This window comes from Phaenicophaeus curvirostris, chromosome 8 (assembly GCF_032191515.1).
Source record: "Phaenicophaeus curvirostris isolate KB17595 chromosome 8, BPBGC_Pcur_1.0, whole genome shotgun sequence".
NCBI classification, from domain to species: Eukaryota; Metazoa; Chordata; class Aves; order Cuculiformes; family Cuculidae; genus Phaenicophaeus; species Phaenicophaeus curvirostris.
In genome coordinates this window covers 20,655,170-20,676,815 of record NC_091399.1, presented here as the reverse complement: position 1 = coordinate 20,676,815, position 21,646 = coordinate 20,655,170, and the positions used below count along the sequence as shown (strand labels likewise).

The window sequence follows — 21,646 nt, the reverse complement described above, 5'->3', positions numbered from 1 at the left end:
AGCTAGCGTGTTATTAAATAAGACCCAACAGAGAATCAGCCTTGGCTCATTGGTAAAACAATCAATCCAGAGTGCAAAAAGCACCCCTCAGGAAGCTCATCGGGACTATCTAGGGGAGGTACAAACCAAACTTCAGCCTAGTTTTGTATTGCACTGGGTTTTCAGAAGCATCTGTGCCAGTACCTTCTGCAAAGAAAATGCTAAAAGGTCCAGGATGAGGTAATTTCTGACAACCTTCACTTTGGTCCTCAGCACAGATGTTCAGAGTTGAAAGGTTTTCACAGCTGGGACTGCAGATTCAAGTTTTGCATCTGTGGGAGGGAGAATAGACTCAAATGCACTAAGACTGGTCTCACAGTGGGGTCCATGAATTCCCATTCACTTGAGCTAGAATTAGTTTCACATCACTTAAACACCTAAGAATGACCTGTCTGAACCTGAGACAGTCCTGTAGGCTCCTTCTGCAGTTGAGTGCATGGGATAACCACCACAGGAGGGAAGAAGCTTACTGAGAGGCTCTGAACTCTCCCCACTGACAATCACTGGAAGTCTTGACAATCACTTTAACCTCAGACAAGCGTCTCTTAGACATCTGAATCAGATGAGGAGCATCTCATGCCTGATGTGCCCTGTAACTACGTGCAGCCTTAGAGAAGGGAGCCACAAGGTCGTTAGATCATCTTACATGACCCTATGTACCACGTTACAAAATTCTCACATGACTGAGAGGCTTAAGACACAAGTAACATAATTCGAAGAGGCTAGGGTAGATCCAAATGCATTTTACAAGTGAGACATGCCATGTGTCACCCAAGGGATCCTGCCATCCAGTCCTGGGATGGAGCCAGGTTGAGCATATACATCCAAAGCTGATCCAGCAACAGTTGCCTTGGCAAATAGTGCCTGACCACATTACAAAGTGGCCCTGGTTCCACTGCAGTAGGTGCCTTGTGAAAAGCTGGCATGCCACACATATTGCAGGGGTCACAGGTCATCTTGGCTAATACAAACTGTGTATATACCATGTATATGCAATATACATCTGTAAACTTGCTAACCGTGTGTGTGTGTGCGCAGAGAAATCTTCCAAACAAAGATTTTTTTTAAGCTAGATCTGTGATTTTTTACTTTCTGAAGTTGATGATGCTGTATGCTTGTTATTCTGTTACTGGATGGGTGTGAGAGGATTTCAAAATTTCAGATTCTGAGGTTTTTTTGCAAAATGACCTCTGTCTTCCCACAGCACTTTTGGTGCCTGTATAAAGAGAACAAGAAGCTAAATGTGTCATTTCCGTGAAACTTCAGGTCATTATATGTGTGCTAGTGTTTTCAAATCCAGACTTATACGGCTGCTGTTTGAATATAAATCATAGATGCTTTTGGGCTACACCAACACCCTCTGCAGTTTAGTACAGTTGCTAATTAATACAATACTGTATTAGTTCTTCTTACAGTTTTACTATTAACACTCCATGAAATCCCCTTAGCTCTGCATATGGTGCCAGACTCATTCTGAATGTGGGAAAGAAAGAAATTACAGTGGTATGAATAATAAAAAGAAGCTTTTAAGTGGTTTCCACTGTGAACATTTTGAAAAACTGTTTTCCAGAATGCAGTTTGTGGGGCAATCTTTTCACAAAATTTCAATACAAACATGCATATATTTGTCTTCCAAGTTTCCCCCTAGAGCGTAAAGGCTTTTATGCACCATTATTGTCCTATGACAGAAACATAAGGAAGATAAAATAGTTCCTAAAAATGGGAGATTACCCAGGTTTTCTTATTGTCCAAAATGACAGAAATGCAAACCCATGAATAAGCAGCATAGCTGTTGCCAACAAATGGATAAATCTTTCCTTAGATTTTTGGTTTAAATATTTTAAAGTACAGATGGTGATGACAGTCAAAATTTGGGTTAGGTTTTCCAGAAGTTGTTTGAATTTCTTGCTTGGGTGATCTGACATATCCTTCTTAAATTCCAGGAAGATTTAAGTGCCATAGTAAAAACCAGGCATATTTGTTAACACCTCATACAGAACACTCCAAAAAGGATTAGCCACTACAAAAACTTCAGACCTTATGTTTTCTGTTACTGGAGTTTTGTCCAGTATTGGCTCTTCAATAAAGAGAGATCTGAAAAGAAGCTATTAGAAAGGCTTTTAAAAATTGAGAGAATGATAAAAACTGGCAGGACTTAGATGCAAACCATTTCCTGGAGAAGCTGTCTCAATTTTAATCCTCTCCTGATCCTTTAGGAGTAGCTGCCCTAGAGTCATAGTACTTGCAGTGTGTGGTTGGTAGGATTCTAGAAGATGCTTTTCTGCTTTCCAGTCCTGCGTCTCATCCACAGTCCAGTGTCTGCAGTCTCCCTGGGCAGTCAGGAATGGCCAGGGCCTTTCTGCATGGCCAGCATCCAGACGGGGACACACTGCTCAGGAAATCCCTCCTGCCTCTCCTCTCGTAGGATGGTGAGTCCACTCATTTCAATGAGGCTGTGGAGGATGTTCAGGTCTCGAATCACACTGCTGTCCAGACAATCCAAGATACAGCCCTCCCTGGCTACATTGTCCTTGAGAATGATAACACCATTATCCTTGAGGCCACTCTGGCACCGTATGAGAAACTCCAGGAGATCTTTATCTGTCAGATATCCTATAGACAAAAACATGGAAAACAGATCACTGTTGACCATTCAAACAGACTCTTCCTGTACACATCAGAACAGTGCCTTGATCTGAGTCTCCATACTCTATTGCAGGAGAAGTTCTAGTCCTGCCAGATCTAATTGTGGAAATTTGGGCAAATCTATGAGATCAACAGTTACAAACTCAAATCAATATTTAGGATCTTTATTAGTGGTAGCAGCAGATGTGGACTGAAGTCAATGGCAATATTGGAGAAAATACTGGGTGCTGAAGGGTTCTTTAATCTGGTGGTTAAAGTCATAATAAGAATCAGTGGTAGGAAACTGGAGCCAGATTCATATTGGAAATAAGTGACAACTGTTTAACAGTCTAAGTAATTACCCATTGGAAACTATCAACAGAACTGGTGTTTACCACCTCTTAAGTCCTCAAATCAAATGTGGGTAACTTTCTCAAGGTATGTTTTAACTGAACACAAACTACTGGCTCAGTCCAAGGATGAAGGAATTAGTAGAACAGCTTGTGATACAGAGTAGGTCAAAGTTGATAATCTACCAGGCCTTTCTGTCTTTCAATGCTGCGAATCTCTATAATTTTGCATAACACTATGTACCTATCAGAGGAGTTCTGGATTAAAGATCCAGTGAGGAATGCAAGATCTTCCAAGCTGCCAAATAAATTCTTTATATTACTCCATACTGTTGTGATTACTGCCTACATCATAAACATTTTTCAATAGTACTTTTTTCAATATGTTATTAAGATAGTGTTTTTTGTCCTTCCTTCCCAAAGCTTAGTACTTCTGAGAAGTTGAAGTCAGTGGTGCAGGGCTCAGGGAAGAGCAAAAAGAGGACTCAACATCTAAAATGAATTAACAAAGACAGGTGGTCAGAAACCAAATGGAAAACTTAAAATTAAGATCATTGTTTGCATTTTCTAGTAAAAATATTTTGTTTTCTTGATGGAAGATTTAAACTTTTATAAATGGAAGTTGTCACTTCAAACCCACATTTTGACATAGCATGTCATTATTCTTAATCACCCCCCTGCCCCCAGAAAAGAAAAAGGATAAAAACACAAAGCCTAAAGCTGAATACTTTTCAAGTTGAAGAAATATGGTAATTTCAATATGAAATGTAAACTTGTATTTTTATTTTCTCATAAAGTAACAGCCTGGGATCATATACTTATGCCTGCATAAGGCAAATCAAAACTGCATCAGCAAGATTCACTGAAGCTTCTGACCACCTAATTTGGAACTTAAAGTTCTCTTAATTTAGCTTTTAGCCTTGTTTCCCAAGAAAATGAGATCTCCCCAGAGTGGCTCTCTAACACACAGTCCTCCCCTTGCTCCACCTAAAGGCATCAAGCTTATTTGCATATTTCAGCCAAATTCAAGATAAGGGTAGAATTATGATTAATACTTAAGATCACTACATATTTCATTGAAACTGATGGAGGAAGGATATTCAGATCTGCATCTATGCTAAAGAAAAACCATACGCTGCCTTTGTTAGCAGCCACATAACTGATCAGCACAGCCTCAGACAAGCCTTAGCTCATTAGTCTCACATTAGAATCATAGAATGGTTTGAGTTGGAAGGGACCTTAAAGATCATCTAATTCCACTCCCTCTGCCACGGGCAGGGACACCTCTTACTGGATCAGGTCGCTCCAAGCCCCATCCAACCTGGCCCTGAACACCTCCAGGGATGGGGCAGCCACAACTTCTCTCGGCAACATGTTCCGGTGCCTCACCACCCTCATTGTGAGGAAATTCCTCTTTATGTCCAGTCTAAATCTACTCCTCTCTAATTTATAACCATTCCCCCTAGTTCTATCACTCCATACCTTTATAAAAAGTCCCTCCCCAGCTTTCTTGTATCCCCCTTCAGGTATTGAAAGGTTGCTATAAAGTTTCCTTTTCAACAACCTGAACTCTTTCAGATTTGCTCAAAAGATGAGGCAGGAGCCACATTTACTGCAATGACTGCTTATTCAAGAAGAGCAAATACACAAAGGAAAATGATTCTGTTCTGAAGCAATTTGCTTGTACAGCTATAAAGATCTATTCCAAGATGTCCAGTTTCATTACTTTTTAAGACTACATGCAGAGGACAAATAAACATTCCTGAATAAAAGCATCTCCTGTGCTAATCTCTCTACCTTTACCTTTCTTTTTGCCTAGCAAGAAACTGACTCCAGGATTTTGGAAAGAAGGAGTTGTTTAGGCACCATGGGCACTTTAGTTCACAGATTAGGAGAAAAACTTCTTTCTGGAAGGATAGTTAGACACTGCAGCAGATTTTCTAGGAAAAAATAAGAACTTTTTTTTTTTTTGGTGAGACCTCAGCCTGCATTATCTGATTGCCAGTCTCCTGATTTTAACGCTGCAGGGCGTTCACTGGGGTGGCTGCAGAGAAGCAGCAGATATTTCTTATATGAAGGGTTACTGTGGGACACAATTAAGTGAACCTGTTTGATAAGCATCCATGCACGTGTAATGCACAATCTGGTTTATAGGTATTGATGATTTCACTATGTTTGTTTTCAGATTATCTCCTGAAATGCCCCCAAGTCTGGATAATCACCAGATTCAGAAATCCCTGATCATAGTTTAGGCCAACCCCATGTATATCTGTCTGCAGCACTGGCAAATAAGAAGGAGGATTCCTGCTCCTACTCCTCAGCAGCATGGCTACCCTCAAAGAACATGTAGCTTCCTCCAGAACATGACCTGAACGCAAACAACTTTATTTGTACCCAGCGTACGTGTGGCTGGGGAGAACTCTCAGAAATCTCTTGTGAGATTTTAGGAAGCAGTCCCAAAGATCTGAGAATGTCCTTCTACAGATGCACCATTCTTTTAGCATAAACTTTAGCATAGGCTGTATAGTTCTCTGAGGGCTGGATGAATCATGCTGAACTAACCTGAAACCCACTGAATCCAGATGACATCGTATCTTTGTGGGGCTGGAGTGAATTCCTGGAGGCTTTTGCAATAATACATCTCTACTCTGTCCTCCTTGCCCTGCAGGTAGTTTGGGACCTCAGCCAGGAAATTCTCCATCATATCCACCAATTCCACACTCTTGAAAACTGGTAGCAGAACGTGCTTACTTATACGACCTATCCCAGAGCCGCAGTCCAGGGCGCGATTGGTGCCAGCTTTCCCCATACCCTGTAGGATACAAGAAAATAATTTGAAATCTGAAAAATACCACCTGAAAGATCATAGCAATGTTTGCAGGCTGCTGTTGATGGGATTTCTTCATTGCAGTCCTGCCTTTATTGCCATACAATAAGTTTTTGCTCAGGAGGAGAAGAGACACAATCTTTCACAAGTTTATAAGCTTTCTCAGAAAATCCACTGGTCTTTGTAAAGCCCTCACAACTTCATCTGTCAAATATGCATATCTCACAACCAGCTACATGGCTAGATAACCCTGTCAAGATCTAACAAGAAAAATAAGCACAGTCCAAATAGTGTATACAAGAAGTAAGTTCTGCAGCACAGAATTCCCGGGGTGCCTATGGACATCTCTGCAGGTGCAGAACACCCTTGAGATCAGAGTGTGGTTTTCAAAACAAGCTGTATTTAAAGAAAGATTTTGGAGTTGTAGGTAAGTTATGACAACTCAAACATTTGGACTGGAGCACGTAGAGAATTTCTTTTTTAGGCATAGAGACAAGAAAGATGATTGGGCAGATTTTGCATAAGTGTTGTTTCTTTCTTCAAAAATATAACCTCTGGATAGAGATCCGACGTGAAAAAATGTGTCACAAAGGATGTGTCTATGAGAAAATAATGAATCACTGTAAAAGGATCTTTATAATGAAAGTTGTATTTCACCCCTAAAGCTTCCATTCTAGCTATAAAATGGCTCTTGAGAGCCTGCTGCTGTTCCGTAAAACAGAAATGTTAAGTCTGTACATGCACTGACTGTGGGATTGGGGCTCCCCTGGACAAAGTTATCTGTTAAACAAATATATTAAAAGCAAGTGCAAACAACTTTTCCGTGTCCCCTGGAACTGAGCATTGAAGTAAAAGCTATGGGCCAAAGTCCCTGCTGCAACTTCACTGCTCTTAAAGGAAATAATACCAGGAAGAGTCTTGCTCTTCCTGCTTATTAGGAGACCCTTCTGTAATGACCAAGCATAAATCATGTAACTCACTGCTTTTTTGGCCTTGCTTCAGCGAGTAATTCAGTAGATTATTAAGGTCAAAGGACACTACTGTCAATGACATGACTATAAATAGCCTAGCTGAGGATCTGGTTACATAGAGTAACTGTAGAAAGAGCACAAGGACCCCAAAGGCTCTCACCAAAGGCTGTTGGTCCCAATTTGTATACCTAGGAAGATTAATCTCCTGATGTGTGCAAGAGTCCACAAGCCTTCAGCCCTATTGGACTCTGGAGACTACCTGCTTAGAGTTAGACAGAAAATGTGAGCCGTTCCTCATTCACAGGCTGCACTTACAAGCATGTGGCTTTTACTGAGAACCAGACTAAGCTGTAACAAGGAGTTCCTAAAAGCAGAAGGAACTGCATCTTGGAGCTTTAGAAGGTGGATTTCCATACTGTTGCAGGCAGGTAGACACAGGTGTATCACACAGATACTCTGACATGATTAAGTACAAACCTTTGAGAAAGCTGATGAGAAAACCAGGATTATTTACCAAAAACAACTAACAGAATTTGACAAAAAGCCATACAACTTCTTTGGTATTTGTGTCTCAGAGAACCTACAGTCACAGTACCTCACTCAAAACAGGGAACTCATCTCCCATGATGCGTCACGGCAAGGACCTCTGATGACACATCTCCATTTGCCATCAAGAAGAAGGAATGGGAACAATCATGGGAGATGAAGCTTGATCCCACACTTTGCTGAAAGGGAGCAAAAGCATCAGGCAGTCAGTTGAGAAGTGCTGCAAAGCACCACGGCTCCATTTGTAATGAAAATGTTGACATAATTCCATGTTCAACTAATATATTTTCAGTTTGGGAGTGCTCAGAGTCTTGACAGAGTATTAACATTTTCTTTGGAACGCAACAATTTCCCCCAAAGCATAATATAGTTGAAAATCAGACTCCTTCATTAAAGAAGTAGTATAAGTGCAAATTTTAAGCCAGAACAGACTTTAAAATTTAAGATTGACTGCTCCTCTGATTACCTGCTTCCCAATACTCAGAATCACTGTCATTTAGGACACATATACACCTCAAAATTTTTCTGTAAAGCTAAAGAGGGCCCTCAAATATTTCCTTAGGGATAAAAGAGCTGTGGAATATGTTCCTGATGCTACTACTTCAGGTCTTGGAAGGGTGGAAAGACGATGTAGATATGTAGGGTAAAACAGAAATCAGAGTTCAAGAAATAGATAAAAATCACAGCAGTTTTCTTTCTAAATTAAAATAAACAAAAATCAGGTTTTCAACAACTTCCATCCATTTGATCAAACAGGAGAAGAAAAATCACTTTTGAGAAGCTTTTCATTTAGCAAATATCCAATCAGGCAGGTAAAATGAGGGCAAGAAAAGGAGAAAGTTTTTAGGGCAGAAAGGGAGCTTAATATAGTCTCTGTCTGTATTATTTCACACACCTATAGCTCACAGCTGTTCCTGAATTAATGGTTTCTTTGTTTTCTTTATTTCCTTTTTTACGCATTGCCTCCAGATTAGGCACTTGAAAACACGGTGTCTATGTGGACATCAAGGCTTTAACTGTTATAAATGCATTGCCATAAAAATGCAGTGCTATAGGTCTGCTGATAACCCTTTGAGCATAACTGCACCTAAGGCAGCCTATAGTTTGTCTGTACTAAACCGTTGGCTCGGGTAATGTTGCTTTTGGTTTGAGTTCTGCTCACAGACGCATAAAACCTCTTAACTTGAGCACAGTGGCACTTTTAGCTCAGTTTGACTTGCCTGGGAAGGAGGGAGGCTAGAATATAAGTCAAGTCCTTTCTGTAATTCCTTCCATGTGCCCAGGCAAGATAAATTCTCCAATGGTAAAGAAATCTGTAGCTCAGTTTACAGTGGTGCTAAGAATCATGCTAAGAAATGCCATACATGAAGGTATGCAACATCAGTCATGCAAGGGAAATGTCACTGTGTGGCATTTCCATGCCAGCCAAATTAACTCAAGAGGGGTAATTTGAGTGGAACCGGGCAACAGTTTTTTAAGGAGCACTGGTTTTGCCAGAAAATAAAGTTTTGGAAGAATAAAACTCTGTGAAATTGATATTTCAAAGCTAGAGAATAGCTATAGCCAAAAACCATGGGAAAGAATGTTGAAAATGTCAAGATACTTCTTTTTCACGACTTTCAAGGAAAAAAAAAAAGTAACTTGTCAACTTTTCATTTCGAAACAGCATTTTTCATTTTGAAACTGACTTATATCTTGAAAACAAAGGGAAAAGTTTTTCAGAGGGTGAAACAATAAAAAAAGAGTGAAATAAGTTGATCTGAAATAAATTTTCCTATTTTCTGAAATTTTTAACTTCTCTTTTAAAAAGCAAGTACAGTTTATATTAGTGTGAAGCAAATAGATTTTTTTCTGTCTTGATCACCTTATTGGAAAAAAAAAATCTATTCATAGAGCCATACACTTGGGAAGACATAACTCAAATTAGCTTTACAATAAAGTCACCACTACAGAAAGTCAGGAAATATCTTTATCTGGTTGACTACAATTTGAATTGCAGTAGTAGAAAAGGAAAATAAACCATAAGTAACATAACCAATTGAGCATATCCCAACAGGGGACAGGCTTTAACAAACCAAAACAGAATTAGCAAAATGTGCAGATTCCTTTCTGTCCCTTTTTTTTTTCTTGTTTGATCTTGGCCATTCAGAGTATCCTCTCTATCCCTGGCTAATAATAGGAGCAGGAGCTCTGCTCTGGAGTATTTTTCATCTGTCATCACACCTGATGCACAGGATATGGTTTCTCTTTGGCATGGGAAAATCTGCTACAGACTGCACTTCTTTCCTTTTGTGGTCTTGGAGATGAGAAAGTGTAACAGTGTGATATAAATGCTGTTCAGGAAATTCAACCTGTATGTCTAGGAAGCATGAAACATTTTCCTTATCACGTGCTTATGCATCAGTTGTATACCACAAATATCCTTAAAACAAAAATTTGAGTAAAATTTAGGGAATATGCCTTCAGCTCTAGGCTTCTAAGCTGCAGTTTAGTTTTTTTTTCAGAAAATGCCATTTTACCATCAGGTTCAGCTGCTTTGCTGAACTTCCTTTGTATTTTCTTATTTTGTTTTTTGTAGAAAGCCTGATACAGTGAGGCTTTGAAATGTTGCAAAGCCTTTTTGCATTAGTGTTAATATGACTTAAATAAAAAAAATGGCAGCTGTTCACTTGTGTTTAGCTGGCTCACTACCCCAAGAGCCTCCCTCTATCAGATACAGGAAACTTTGCCATCAGTTGCCTGTGACTGCTACATAGGATTTCCATGTGTTGTTAAGTCACACTCATTTTTCACTTCAATCATTTAAGCTGTGCCCATTTTTTATACACAATATCTAATTAACCTGATGAACTCCTTTTTTCCATAACAGATCATTAAGACTAAAAAAAAAACACCATCTGGATATACCAAATTTGTGCATTTAAGCAGAAAATGAGAGTTCTATGGTAGCATTATAGACAAATAGTCATTTTCTGAGCAGGAGAAATTAAGAAATTTGGTTTCCTGTAGCTTTGTGGATTCTTTAGCATCTAATACTGCTGTTGAGCTAATTTAGTGGCCTTTTTCCCAGGGAAGAGGGAAGGCCAGGCAGAAAACCTTCAGGTCACATTTTAAAAGATTCGCAGATTCCCAAAGACACATTTAGATATCAACAGGATTCTCAGAAACCCAAGTGCCTAAGTGATACTACTTCTGTCAGTGCTTTTAAAATCCCACTTGGCATCGCTTCGCATCGCAGGCCAAAGCAGAGCTTTGAAGATGTCTATGGACCTCTAGAAATCTGCCTGCAAAGGCCCCAGTGACACTGGAATGTTCAAAAGGATTTATTTTTGCCACTGTGTAGCTTATTCTATACACTACTAATGTTTGGGGTGGAGGAAAGGCTGGGTAATGTTGCAGCATTCTCAGAACTATCTATAAACAGGCAAAACAGAAACTTGACATCTAGTTTCAGCTACTTTCCCAAATGGACTGCTTGAATTTGCACAGACAAAACTCCCACTGAAGCCAGTAAGGATTTTCTTGTGAAAGGGCCCAGTCCTGCAATGAAGATTAATCTCCCACCCAAACAAAGTTATAAGAACTCTTGGCACCTTTGAAGTGCAAGAAAAGGATGCAAAATAGGTAAATAATGACATAAAGCCAGGCAAAGTGTGTATTTGTGATGATGCATGACCTGGCAGAATACGTTCGGAGACCCAAAGACAGTGAGTTATGCCCTGTGACTGCATTTCAAATACGACATATGATGCCATTTAAAATACATGTGATTTTGCACAGTGTATGTCATGTATGACACGTCATCACTATTTCTTGCAGAAGATGTGATTAAATGACTCACCCCAACAAACTTCCTGAGAAACTCCCTGGAGGATTCAATGTCTGTATCGGAGAGCTCAATGTAGTCTCCCATCATGCCCTCTTCTGTGGCTGGTACCTCCCGGTAGAAGAGTTTGGCCCTGGCGTAGAACTGCATCTCCCCGTTGATAACTTGACTTGTCAAAGCATAAAGTTTCACTGCAAGCAGATAAATCACTATTTTATTTTTAATGACAGATATTTCCAATTCAGCTTGTCGCTCTGGAAGTACAATAGAGAAAATCTTTAAACTTAAGTTGAGCCTTCAAACCACCAAACCTCTATTCCTACAGCAAAGGTGGAAGGGAAGGTGTTGGACTTAATTGTGCAAGATCTTGAAGGGTTATTTCCCCTCATGAGGAAATTCGGTGCCTCCCAATCTCAGATACTGTTTTTGTCATCACAAACTGTTTTCATGTCCATGAAAAATCGTTTCAAATTTGAAGTGAACAAGCATGCCAAAGAGAGCAAGGGGTTTGATTCACTCTCAGAAAAGGTAGGTGTCATTTAATGCTCTGCAGAGTCATCATTTCTGCTCTCTCAAACCTAACTGATCTGCAGATTTCCATATATGCTTTCTAGCCCTTGACAGCTGCTCAGAGAGTGCACCAAGAAGAGAGTGCATGAATGAAGTGCTTGCTCTGGTTTATTTTTAGTGATACTGTACGATCTGTGGCACTGCAAGTAAACTGAACCAAAGAGCAGATGGTAGTCTCAGGCCTAAATGAGTATACAAGGGAGAGACAATTTAGAAGAGACTCCTCAATTTTCATCTGTCACAGATCAGGGAGCAAGATAACCAGTGGGTGATATACTGGGAATTTCCTATGTGCCAGAGCCCTGGATGTTTCTTTTCATTGCTTGGCTATTTTGCTGGTAATATATAGCGGTCATAAGTTTGAAACTGTTGTATTAAAACACATGACTTTGCTAGGTAAATGTCTATTTCCCTCTGTTCTTTGAAAACCTGAGGTCTATGCTCCGCATCCTGTCTTTTTTTTTTTTTCTATTCTTGATGTGCATTGGCATATCCAAAGTAGTTATGTTTTGCAGCTCAAAAGTTTGGATTAGGGCAGGGTGTAAGCAGTTTGCTCAGAAACCAGCGCCACGTACTATCTCATGCACACCTACAGGTGTTCAGGTATTTTCCTCTGTGTTTGACACACAACTCTTTCCAGCCAGACTGTCCAAAAAAACCACAACTGCAAGCCTGCCTATGAAAACCAAGCAATAAGGAGGGATGGAGTTGCACTGTGAACAAGTATTTGCAAGCACCGCTTTGCAGTGTGAGACCAGCTCTGCTGCAGAGTCCCGGCGTGCTCAAGGAACTGGGAACACGCCAGCAGCAAACACCTTCTGGGTTAATAACAATGGGAAAGGGGAACTTGTTGCTGTATCTTCAAACATCCACGAGAGCGCTGCCAGTCGCTCTGGGGAGGGTCTGAGCAGGCCATGCCGTGCTCATGCTGGCTAGGGAACAGGAATTATGCCCTCCACACAGAGCCCCTGAATATAAGCCTGGAATGTATTTATTGAGGGCAAGCAAGCTCAGCAGGGAATGATAAGTGTGGGCCGGCCCATCCTCAGCAGGAGAATGACATTTTGGAAGCAAATGAGGGGGAGACAAAGGAAGTAGGATGGGGAATAATTACCACCAAGGACCACTCGGAACAGAATAGTGCTATTGGGTTACAAATAAGCAGCATGCCCAGCATATCCTTCATCCAACAAAAGCAGCATTACCAGCCCCTCTTGTCATCACCTGCTTAAGTCAACTGCTGAACGGATACTATTAAAGCTTTAATCCATTACACATTTGTGTTATGCCTAAGAAATTTATACCACAAGAAGCACTGAGCCCAGCAAGGGTCAAACCTGGGAGTTTTACACGCTCCACTGATTATATTCACATACTCAGAAGAAACCATTTAGCTGAAGAAATTAATAAGAAGGGGGCAGCGGCCAATCCCCAACACAACTTGTCCCGGGTGTCTCCCACAGCCTGAGAAAAAGACTCCGTTGGTGCCTGTGATTCCTGCAGTAACTGGTCGCCATCTTCCCCTGGGAGCAGCGCCATCTTGTTTTCCCTGTATCTCTTTTTTCTCCCTTTCCGATGCCAGCCTGTCTGGTGAACAGAACTAAATCCCTGCCTGCTGGCTTTGCAGTATCTTCTGTATGAATACAGCGCTGATTTCTAGGGATTGTTTAATGGACCCGTCAAAGGACAGTGATTTATCCTGTTCTGCTAGATTGAAGGGAAAGGCGTTTACAGGCCGTCTGCACACTAGGACAGGGTGTTGCAGGCAGCTGGCAGCATGAACAACAAATATTCAGAGTCCCTCTACTCAAAACATGAGCCTGACCCAAGGCAACACATGGGGACGATATGCTGCTCAGGATATCAGATCTGTAGTGTGTGCTCTCGGCTTTCTCACTCAGAACCAGTATTAGGCTTGCATGCTCACACCAGCTGGCTGCGGCTCCTCCTGGGCCAGCTGGGGCCCCAGAGCCCGGCCTTATGTGCTGGCATCCAAAACCAGCCCTCAGCATCCGTAGGGCTTTCCCTACGCATCAAATTCTGCAAGTATGTTTTTATGCAAGTCCCCCACCTGAGGGCATGCTAACGTAAAGGGTGGCACTGGACCCTAAGTCTCCTGCAGACCCACAGAGTCTCACTCACACAGCGTGTGATCTATATGGAAGATTTCCACCTCTCACTCCCTCAGCGTTACAGCCGATTAACCCCAGCTCTGATCTGACTTGCAGTTGTACCTGGCATGCAGGCTTCAGCAGTAGGACCAGAGAGAGAGAGAGGTTTTCCAGCTTGCAGTGTTTCACCCCAAAACCAGAAGTGTGAGGAGGCACAAGTCCTCGGTGGCACTTAGTATTGCAACTCGGCTTCATCATGCCTCCCCCTCATCACAGGACCTGGCTAGCCAGAGGCATCTCCCTTTCCATGACCCATGTGGGACTATCTCGTGCATCAGGAAATGAAATACTTCTGAGGTCTGTTATGGATACACAGCCTGATTTCAATGAACTTTGTGAAGTAGGGCATAAGCAGGATAGGATGATGGAGCCGGTATGTCTCAGACGTTGCAGGGGGGCAGCTGTCTGTAACAGAAAAGGTTTTCAGTGTTAAGGCAGGTGAATTGTAAGGTTTAAGGTTAGAAATGTGTTTCCAGTCAAGTAAGAAAAAACTTTTTTAATGGATTCTCAGCTGAATCTGCTGGCAAGTCCTCCAAGTAGAGAAGGTTAAAACGAACTCACTGCAAAAGCAGGCTGAGAACAGGAACTGGTGCCCTAAAGATCACTCCACAGTCATGAGACATTAATAATTTTCAGTTGCTGCAAACACAGTCTGGATGCAGAGTGGTGATCTACAGCTGAATGCCAATGACTGGGCTAGACAGAGTATCTACCTAAGCACTCTTGCCCTCCAAAGTCCAAAACATTATCTCTAGTATTTTCTTATGGATTAGTTCAAAATTCTGTTTCCCAGTGCATTGGATCTAAAACTCTAGAAAAATGGGACCACTTAATATATAAAACTGGATGCAATCTCAACCAGCAGTAGACTGTCTTACAGTTCTTGGTTGCAGGGTTTACTCAGCTAAATTTCTCTGGCAGAAATAAATGTTGCAAGTAATTTTTCTGAAGGTTTTATTTGTGAACATTATTTTGTGGCTCCAACTCCTTTCTGCAAGATACTGAACTAATTCCAGTTTGGCTGAGTATTCCCTTTTAGATGCAACATCTGCTTTGTGCATCAGCTGAAAAATTGTTATCTGGGTGCAGAGCAGAATCCACCTCTCTACTGTGGTCCAAGAACCACTGCAATTATGTTTTATAGAGGATGAATGTCAGCCCACACCCAAAGTAGATTCGCGTTACAGACACGTGCCTCAAAACCAGGAATATTTGTCCCTGTGGACTAATCATCTGAGTTTTCCACTGTAGATGTCACCCCACTGGCACCGAATCCCACAGACGATGTAAACACATGCATAATTTCCAGCATCTGCGTAACTCCATTGAAGTCCACTGGGCTTAAGGGCATTCGCACGCGTTTAAGTACATTGTTGGATCAGGGCCTAAAGTTACTCATGTCCTTTATTTATAAATGTTACCCTGGTCTGTAAAAGTGACATGTCTCTCTTAACAGGCTGAGGTATCAGATACGCTTAGCTCATAGGTAATCGTGCCTAAGTGCTCCACTGCTGAATCTAGTGATGAAGTGGTGGGACTGTAGACTTATCATAGCTTGAAGCAAACTTTCTACTTTGCTGACCCTCGGCTGCACTGCAAGTTTCAATGTGAAGCTTAACTTCAATGTTGTTACTCATGCTTAGGTTTAAGCACATACTTAACCACCCTGCCAGGTCACAGTCTTAGCGTTCCTTTAGTTGCTTAACACTATTTGCACAGAGATAGATGGATCTAGTCTTGGAGCTTGAGAAGTTCAGTTCATTTCTGCTCAGTTCCACTCTGGACTGAACTGGAAAATGTCATTCTACAGAGATGTTTGGACTTGCCACATTCTGCCTTCTCCATCACAAAGGGCGCTGGACCACAGGATAATCCAGCTGGTAAGGGACTGAAGTTCAAGCTTCTGCTCAAAGCAGGGACAGACATGAGGTCATATGAGGTTCATTGGGACTTTATTCAGCAAGGGTTTGGAAGCTTCCAGTGATGGAGAATTGGACAAACTTCCTGCACAACCTGTCCCAACATTTGACTGTCCTCACACAAAAATTTTTCCTTACGGCCAATCCGGACTTCTTCTGTTCCAGTCTATGGCCACTATCTCTTTTCCTCTTGCCTCACACCACTGTGCAGAGCTCAGCTCCATCTTCTTCACTATCATCTTGTAGGTAATGACAGACTGGTATTTGGTCTTCCTGAAGCTGTCTCTTCTGCTTGAACATGACCCATTCCCTCAGTTTCTCTTCACAGGGCATGTGCTCCAGCTCACTCACCACCTTGGAGGTTGTCCAGCTCTCCCCATTTAATTTCCTGCATTGGACTCCTGCATGACTACATGCATACAGTCTAATGACTACTGCATAAAAGGCAATAATCACTTCCTTCAATCAACTACTTATGCTTTTCTTTATACAGCCCAGGGTGCTGCTAGCCTCCTCTGCTGCCAGGGTGCACTGCTGGTTCATGTTTAGTTGCTGTCTACCAAAACCCCACCAGCAGCAGTAGTGGTGTTGTTGCCAAGACATCTTCCTTTCTGCATACAGGACTCGTCATTTGCCTTTGAATTTCAGTGAATTTGAATGTCACTTAGTTCCCACTATCTCTTTCCTTCAGCCTGGTTAGGTGCCTGTGGATGGGACTCGTGATCTAAAACTTGTGGATAAGTCCTGCCAGTTGGCAGCAGTCTGTAAATGCCGTGAGTAAACAGTCCTTCACCTCCTCCAAGATATTGATAAAGATGTCAAACAGGATAGGTACCAAGTCCACTGACCTCGAGATCTGGCCACTACTTTGTAAACCAAATCATCCAACCACTTTTTACTCATCTGATTGTCCACGCATCCAGACCATGACGTCCTAGAATGGCATGAAGTTTCATGGATGTATTCATGGAGCAAGAGCCACTCCACAGTACCAGTCTATGTCTGCTTCTACTCCATGACAGCAGCCGCAGAGTAACATGCATATTGCATGTTCGTATGAAGGCTGGACACACCGTACCTCTTCCATGGAGTCAAATGAATTTGGATAGGCTTGCAAGAAGCTTGTAAGCTTTGTAGTGAAGTTTTAATCATTCAGGTCATGAAAAGCCTGGCAAAGGAGATCTTTAGTCTGATAAGACCATTTTACAAAGCTTGTTGGCAGGGAATGGAAATTCATGTAAAATTCAGCCAAGAAATAAAATATAGTTTTACGAGAGTGAAGCAATTAGACCTGGAAACAGTTTTATGATGGATTAATGTATCCTCACTCATTTGCAGCCCTTGAACCAAGGTATTTTTGTCTTCTTAAATACATACTGTGACCCAGTTGTGAGTTGGAAGCATGATGCAGGAACTTTTACATGACATTCTAAGCTAGATGTTAATCATAGAATCATAGAACAGTTTGAGTTGGAAGGGACCTTAAAGATCATCTAGTTCCAACCCCTCCCTGCCATGGGCAGGGATACCTCCCCCTGGATCAGGCTGCCCAAGGCCCATCCAACCTGACCTTGAACCCCTCCAGGGATGGGGCAGCCACAGCTTCCCTGGGCAACCTGTGCCAGTGTCTCACCATTCTCATGGTGAAGAAATTCTTCCTTATGTCTAGTCTAAATCTGCCCCTCTCCAGTTTATACCCATTGGCCCTCATCCTATCACCACAAGCCTTTGTAGACAATGTAAATAATGGTACCTTCAAGCCTTAAAAACATCTACTGGTACTTATAGCAGCAGTTAACACTGTAGGAAATCCTTCTCAGTTTCTAATATGTTGTGTTTATTTTCAAAACAAATGAAAGAATAACATTTTCACAGACTTCTTGAAATTCCATCAACCTATAATTTACTTTCCTTCCTTTCCCTCTTTCCTTCCCTTCACCCGTTCACAGCTACCTGCCACTAGGGATAGGACTATTTATCTTCCACGTTTCATTTAAAATAGCTGTAGACATTGTTGCACTTGAAAAGCCACATCAAAATACTGGGATAAATCAGAAATGCTTTTTCTCTTTACAAGACTTAGGAATTCTTCCACCTTGAGCAGCGTTCGCACTGGGGTCTGTAGAGTTTCACAAAATCAGGTAATATAATCCACTTGCTTAAACGGATCATTCAATTAGGAAGGAGCCCTCAAGTATTCTCTGTGAAGAGCAGTTTAACAGACTGCACAGACACATCTTTCCATCTTAAATTCCTGCAGTTTAACATTGAGGCTGAATAATCCTGCTTAAAAAGTGACATGCTAACATAATACAGACTCATGTAAAATCTACTTTTTAGGTATATTGTCCTGGGAAATTTTTGTTTCTTATTCAGGTTCTAATTGTCATAAGAAATTAACATTTATTTTCTGCATCTAAAAAAAAAATCTTGGCGCACTGTACGGGAGGTTTTCGCTGGTATTTGGCTATTAAAAAACATTTTGGAAGCATTTTCCTCCTAGATAACAAGCAGTACATTAGACACCTTGCTGCAGAGATCAGGATTACAAAGACTCTTGAAAAAAAATTTAAAATCATTACCTTTCAAGTACTTGTCCAAAACAAGGCTAAGGACACACTGAATGACAACAAAACAGGTATCTGGCAACAGAAAGCAAGGCCTGTCAGCTCTGCTAGTTTTGCATTTGTCCTTCCAAGTGCCAAACAGGTCAATGCACATTTTATTTAAATGGTGACAAAAAAATAAGAACCAGCAGACAGAAAACAAACTTTCTCTCACTCTTGTGGTCTTTCCCTTCCCCTCCTCTAACAATCTGTAAAGTACTTCGGTAAAACAACAGGGTGCTGAATCAGGGGGAGCTGAGAGAAAGAGTACTGAATGTTTTAGCTAAGCACTGCAGTCCCTCTAGCCAGGCTTCTCAAAACCACTACTTATTGTCATTAATGTGTTGGTCCTCTCACACCTAACAGGATACACCTGTCTGGGTCATGGTCACCCAGGCACACAGACACTCCTGCCCACCAGCTACTCACCCAGGGGAAGGTTTTCCAGCAGATAAAGGTAACTCTGAAAGAAGTCGTTACGGATTGCCGTATGCAGGACGAAGGACATACTGTGCCGACAGAGTTCTTCGTCTGTCTTGTGCCAGCGTGACTTAAAGGCCAAGTGTGCTGCTTTATATGCCATGGTGCAGACGCTTTTTGCTCAGCTGGACAGTTGCTGTGGTGGTGCTCTCTGGAGGAACTGTCCTTCAAGAGAGGCAAAGGCAGCGTCATTTAAATTGTGGCAATGCGCTGTTATTCTATATCGGGGTGTGTGTCCAGAGCAGTGCCGGGGGCGGAGGCGGGCGAGAGGGGAGTGAGAAATGCTGGCTGTTGGCACTGGCTCAGAGCAATCTCTGGAGTGTCACCCTCTGAAATGAGCAGGTGTTGGGAAGTGATAAAAAAACTCAACCAGGAAATTGCTTAGCCAGGGTAAAAGTATATCTTACTCGAAAAAAGAGTGGCTTTAATTCAATTACACTTTTCCTAATCTATTCAGCCTTCACTTCAAAGGAACTCAGATATTACCCAGGATCTCCTGTCTCTCTCTTTTATATCTCACAGGGTGATTTTGTTTCTCCACCTCTCCTTCGCTTTTTGTTTTTCAGTTCAACGCACCCAAGAGTAAGGCCAGAAGGCAGAACATGGACATATCTCTATGCAAACCGTGTCCCCTAATAAACACAAGCAAAGAGAAAGCAACAGATTCAGGTTCATGCTTTGTCACTGTGTATGACAGGGCAAGGCACTCTATGCGTGCTACAATCTGCTCGGGCTCGTTCAATCTGTTCAAATGGTACAGATGGTCTCATCAGAGCTGGAATAAGCTGCTGTCTGGGAACACAAGGATGGCAAAGCCAGGGAAAGGCAAGAGCTTTTTGCTTTAGCTAACAAAATACACAGAACAACAGAGGGAGATAAACTGCCCACTAACAAACTTAGACAAATATAGTAGCTGGAAAAGAGAAGGAGATCCAAGCCATTAAAGCAGGCAAAATTCTAGAAGAGGGGGAGCAAGGTGTGAAGCTGAAGTACTTGTAGGGTGGAGAATGCTAATCTGCTGAAGAGGGCTGTATACAGCCCTTAATATATATTAAGTATGTCCCATGCCAGTGGAGGATCAGTCCCTCAAGAGATACGGAGAGACAGGTACTGCCTCAAAAACCTTGTTTGCCCTTTGGTAGCTCAGGCACTCGATGTGGTACAACTTCAAGCATCCTGAGTTGCAAAGGTACCTGGCAAGGGGATGTGGGCTTTGTACTGACTGCACTGACCTCCACCCATGGTGCTTGCGAGTTCTTCCCCTTTTCAAGCTGTTTATTCCAGCTGTCTGCAGTGTATACAGATTATAATGCAGCAAGACATGATCAGGAAGTTGGATGTTTTCAATAGAAAAAGGCTGCCATATGTCCTGAGCAGAACTGCAACTCCTGACAAACATCTGATCAAGCTTCTGAGAGCAGGACAAAGAAGACTTAAACTCCATCAAGGAAAATCACTAGTATTTCAGCTATAGATGATGCTAAGCAGCATTTAGCAATGCATCAACTAAAGCATATTTTCCAAAATCTTGCTTCCTTGCAGCAATCTCTATATCTCTGCTTTGATATTACTTAGGAGAAATATTTAGGAACAAAACCGTCCCTGGGTATTACTGTCTTTCTTGTTTCCCCAGCTACCATCCTGTACTCATTCTCACCTAAGTGCACTGTCACACAGCTGTTCCGCTCCTCATGATCATGCAAACGTGTTGTTGAACAGATTAGTGGACAAACCTTATGCAGAAAAATATACTTATTTTTCTTTCAGGTGGGATCAGTTCCCCAGTCCAGCCCACACATGACATAAGGGAATGTGTCATGTGCTACAGTACAGGGATGGAACAGCTACTTGGGATGTTGGTGTGGAGGAGGCAGCCATACAGCCACAACACAAAGCAGCCTTACCAATAATGCAGATCTCCCTGTATCCTGTCAGAGAGGTGTGCTGGAAGTGCTTCCATGATAGTCAAATGTAATTTAAGTAGTGGAAGGTACATTTCTATGCTCCCACACCTTCATGCTCATGCATTGCTGCTGTTGGTGTCTCTGCTGAGCCATTTCAGCTTGCTACTTCAATTGCTTTTTTCTCTCTGGTCAGCACAAAGCTTACAATTGTGAGAAAAGTGCAAGAAGGGAGGCAGAAATGTGCAGTTGAGGATGGGGTGGGGAGAGTGGGATCATGGCAGCAGTTACTGCCACTGCACCAAAGGCTGAGCTCTTTCTTGAACAGAGGGTGATGTTCGTCGTGCAGCTTCAGAAATTTCAGCCATCCCTTGAAATAAGTCAGTCTCAGATTTCTTCCTGGTTATGGATCTATCAGAAAAGCGCAGGCTCTCTCCAACTACTTTGAAAATTTTCAGCCTAGACACAATGCTGGTGTTTCTCTTGGTTTTCTCACAAATCTTGCCACTTCTCTATTTTCAGCCACTTGCCACTTAGTGCGCCAGGAACGGGTGCATCAAGACAGTGTATTCATGCTTTGGAAAGACATTGTCACTGACAAAAGACACCCGTAGGAACTCAGAGCCCACCTGTTCCACATTTGACACCACATTTCACATTTGTCATGGCTGTAGTTTTGGCAATGCCCATTGTGTAGCAAACTGACCCCTATGCTTAGAGACAGCAGGGACTCCAAGCATGAAACCAAAGCCCTGACGTATCCCAGTGGAGTCAAATGCTGGGACAGCACTGTGGAGGATGCTGGGACTGCATCC

General features: G+C 42.0%; 1 protein-coding gene across 2 annotated transcripts; it reads right to left on the bottom strand.

The window, feature by feature from the left end:
• Window positions 1–1,265: 1,265 nt before the first annotated feature.
• NTMT2 (N-terminal Xaa-Pro-Lys N-methyltransferase 2) lies at window positions 1,266–19,157 on the bottom strand. Of its 2 annotated transcripts, XM_069862093.1 has the most exons (4): window positions 18,880–19,157; window positions 11,200–11,375; window positions 5,577–5,826; window positions 1,266–2,652 (listed from the first exon to the last, which is right to left on the bottom strand). In XM_069862093.1, exons 1-4 carry the CDS (start codon window positions 19,031–19,033, stop codon window positions 2,378–2,380), a joined length of 855 nt encoding a protein of 284 aa, XP_069718194.1. In that variant the 5' UTR covers window positions 19,034–19,157; the 3' UTR covers window positions 1,266–2,377. The 2 variants fall into 2 exon arrangements, with proteins under 2 accessions (XP_069718194.1, XP_069718195.1); XM_069862094.1 differs by lacking the exon at window positions 11,200–11,375.
• Between the last annotated feature and the right edge of the window lie 2,489 nt (window positions 19,158–21,646).

Coding starts and splice junctions, on each gene's coding strand:
- NTMT2 (XM_069862093.1), bottom strand. CDS start 19,033: ATGGCATATAAAGCAGCACACTTGGCCTTTAAGTCACGCTGGCACAAG. Junction 11,376..18,879: donor GCTGGAAAACCTTCCCCTGG/GTGAGTAGCTGG, acceptor ATCTGCTTGCAG/TGAAACTTTATGCTTTGACA. Junction 5,827..11,199: donor TTCTCAGGAAGTTTGTTGGG/GTGAGTCATTTA, acceptor TGTATCCTACAG/GGTATGGGGAAAGCTGGCAC.